Source organism: Ostrinia furnacalis, unplaced genomic scaffold (genome assembly GCF_004193835.3).
Source record: "Ostrinia furnacalis isolate ACB-3 unplaced genomic scaffold, ASM419383v2 OfSCF4956, whole genome shotgun sequence".
Classification (NCBI taxonomy): domain Eukaryota; kingdom Metazoa; phylum Arthropoda; class Insecta; order Lepidoptera; family Crambidae; genus Ostrinia; species Ostrinia furnacalis.
In genome coordinates, this window is record NW_021135195.1 from 1 (window position 1) to 3544 (window position 3544).

Here is a 3544-nt window from a genome sequence, read left to right on the forward strand (position 1 = left end):
CATTAACTATGTCGTTAGTGGCAGACGGCATAGTGGATACGTTGCGTCGATGTGGATCCGGTGGTGTCCAGTTTGTGTGCTGTCTGCTGACCAACCAGCCTTCGGAGAGCCCTGATGACGTCAATGTGCCTTTACTTCGGTCACAGGTGAGACAGAAAGTATATAGTCATTGTGCTATGTTTGGTGATAGATCTGCTAACCACTAACATTGTGAGAGAGTACTAGTATTATGTTATAGATCGTTTCATCCACGAAGACGCGCCCCTCTATTCTTCCGCTAATGTTTGAGTGTTATAGGTAAACGCTATCATCCATGAGCACGCTACAATAACGAAGCTCGGATTGCTGGGATCAAGCTGGCTTCACCCCGCGCTTCCCTCGACCAAAAACTGGTGTTTTATTAGAGAACTATATTGTGCTTGAATTATTGGATAATTTTGTTTACTGCCATAGGCTTCACCCGTAGAATACCATAGCAACAATCTCTATCAGAATCGCCTGTATCCCACTACTTTCACACATAAACCTCCCTCTGTGGCAAAGTTCCATAGTCTTATTAGTTCATTGATTAGTGTATTGGCACTGGCCCATTTATTGTCCCGAAGCATGTGGTAGGGTTAATACTAGGACGTGTAAAAGTGCTTTTTAAAAGCCTATTTTCTAAATGAGTTATCTTTTTTTTTAATGATTTTTCATGTTCTTTGCAGTTCCGTGGATTCCAACTGCTGGATGCAGCGCGCTTGTACAAGCAGGGATTCCCCGAACACATGCCGCTTTCGGAGTTCGCTAGAAGGTATTATTTTATACACCACTAGCTTTCCGCCCGCGGCTTCGCCCGCGTGGAATTTTGTCTGTCACAGAAAAACAATATCGCGCGCGTATTTACTCACCGTTTAGACCTACCCTGGACTACGACAAACATTTTAAAACCAAAATCAGCTCAATCGGCCCAGCTGTTCTCGAGTTATAATCAGACTAACGAACATCAATTCATTTTTATTTATACAGTGTGAGTCACGTTAAAGTGTACATATGAAAATAGATGAAACTAGACCTATTTTTATCGACAAAAAAGAGGTCAAAAATTTTTTGAGATTTTTTTTAAATTTTTTATAGAATTTTTTTTCTTCAAATTACTTATTGTAAAGAAAACGTAATAACTTTTAAACTAAGCGGTATATCCTGATAAAATAAAAACAATAATAATGCTAAATAACAGGCAATACTAAAAAAATACATAAAATACACAAAAAAGGCCAACAAATAATAAAAAATGATACTTTTTGAAAAAAATCAGCTTAAAAATTCGTGTTTTTTTGGTTATTTTATAAATTTCTCCAAAAAATGCCCCTATAACAGGTGGTTTTTATTACTTTGTATTATTTTCTATCGTATTATCTTTGTAAAACCAAAAATCGCATGTCTCTATCCCTATCACAACATTTGCTATGATCGTTTGAACAAAGGCCTGCCACAACATTATTCTCCGCTACAGGTAGAGACAATTTTAATTTGAACTAAAATGTTTATTTTACTTCGAAATCTTTTGTTTTTATTTGAAATCTAACTTGTCTTTATCAAAATTACAAATATAGAGCCATTTTCAGTTTTGTTGTTAACGAAGCGTTGAATGGCGCGCCCGGAGAGACTTAGTTCAAACGATCATTGCAAACGTTGTGATAGGGATAGAGACATGCGATTTTTCGTTTTACGAAGGTAATACGATAGAGAATAATACAAAGTAATAAAAACTACCGGTTATAGGGGCATTTTTTGGAGAAGTTTATCAAATAACCAAAAAAACACGAATTTTTAAGCGGATTTTTTCAAAAAGTGTAATTTTTATTATTTGTTGGCCTTTCTTGTGTATTTTATGTATTTTTTTAGTATCGCCTATTATTTAGCATTATTACTGTTTTTATTTTATCAAGATATACCGCTTAGTTTAAAAGTTATTATGTTTTCTTTACAATAAGTAATTGGAAGAAAAAAAATTCTATAAAAAATTTAAAAAAAATCTCAAAAATTTTTTGACCTTTTTTTTGTCGATAAAAATAGGTCTAGTTTCATCTATTTTCATATGTACACTTTAACGTGACTCACACTGTATAGATAGATAGATGATAGCTAGCGGCCGCCCGCGACTTCGTACGCGTGGATCCCGTTTTACCCCCTTCATCTATCTTAAGCGGTTTAGATTTTTTTCATACAAATGTTTTTCCCGCTAACTCCCGTTCCCGTAGGAATTTTGCAATATCCTGTTGTAACTAAGCTTTAAGTTTACTAAGGTACCTGCATGCCAAATTTCAAGCGTCTATCTTACGCAGTTTAGATTTTTTCATACATATGTTTTTTCCCGCTAACTCCCATTCCCGTGAGAATTTTGCGATATCCTGTTGTACCTAAGCTTTAAGTTTACTAAGGTACCTTCATACCAAATTTTAAGCGTCTAACTTAAGCGGTTTAGATTTTTCATACAAAAGGATTTTCCCGCTAATTCCCCTTCCCGTGGGAATTTCGGGAATTCCTTTCTTAGTGCACCTCTACGGTACCTAAACTACGTCCCTTCCAAATTTCAAGTGCCTACGTTTAGCCGTTTAGGCTGTGCGTTGATCTGTCAGTCAGTCAGTCAGTTTCTCCTTTTATATATTTAGATGACAGACGGTGGAAGGAAACACCACTCTATTACATTAACAGAAGACTGAAATTACCTTTCATCATATAGATGTGTAGTGTAGATATAGATCTACAGTTCTACACTCGTATTTTCAAGGTGTTTCTAAATCGAAAGACATTGATGAGTGGAAAACTGAAAACAATTGAAAATTATATGAGCCTGCCGCCTGCCATATAAGCAAGATTTCTCCTCATAGACCTCATCAACATGTAATTTTAATTATGCATAAAATAATGTATAAAATAAAAGCATGGCACATGTGACAAAATATGTTGAATTAACTTGGAATTCCTCCCGTGGATGTTGTAAAAGGTGACTAACCAAACATTAGATCCCCAACCCCTTATGGCCAGCATAGAGAGTGTAGGCCAACTCCTCCATTTGCTTTTGGTGAATTAGCGTTGTGCCATGCATGATGATGAAGATGATGATTTTTCTTTTTTTGTCCCAGATATCGGCTGCTAGCAACATCGGAGAGCGACGAAAACGAGAACAACCAACAGAACACTTTGTCCGACCGGCAGGTGGTCGACGATATGCTCCTGGCTTTGGACCTGGATGTCACCAGTTACAGGCTTGGATTGACTCAGGTAAGTCATTTACGATCTTATTTTAACGCTATAAAGTGCAATTTATTGTGTACTATTGAAAATTAAAGTCAGCGAAAAACGTCACCAGTTACAGGCTTGGATTGACTCAGGTAAGTCATTTACGATCTTATTTAAACGCTATAAAGTGCAATTTGTTGTGTACTATTCAAAATTAAAGTCAGCGAAAAACGTCACCAGTCACAGGCTTGGATTGACTCAGGTTAGTGATTTTCGACCATATTTAAACGCTATAAAGTGCAATTTGTTGTGTACTATT

At 36.4% G+C, this 3544-nt stretch overlaps 1 protein-coding gene across 1 annotated transcript; it reads left to right on the top strand.

Annotated features, from left to right (window-relative positions):
- Window positions 1-8: 8 nt before the first annotated feature.
- On the top strand, window positions 9-3267 carry LOC114360363 (myosin-7-like; the record flags this gene model as incomplete). The annotated part of the gene is made up of 3 exons (XM_028315056.1): window positions 9-146; window positions 708-793; window positions 3129-3267. Coding segments are annotated over exons 1-3 (363 nt in total), but the record flags the coding sequence as incomplete, so codon positions are not given.
- Window positions 3268-3544: the final 277 nt, after the last annotated feature.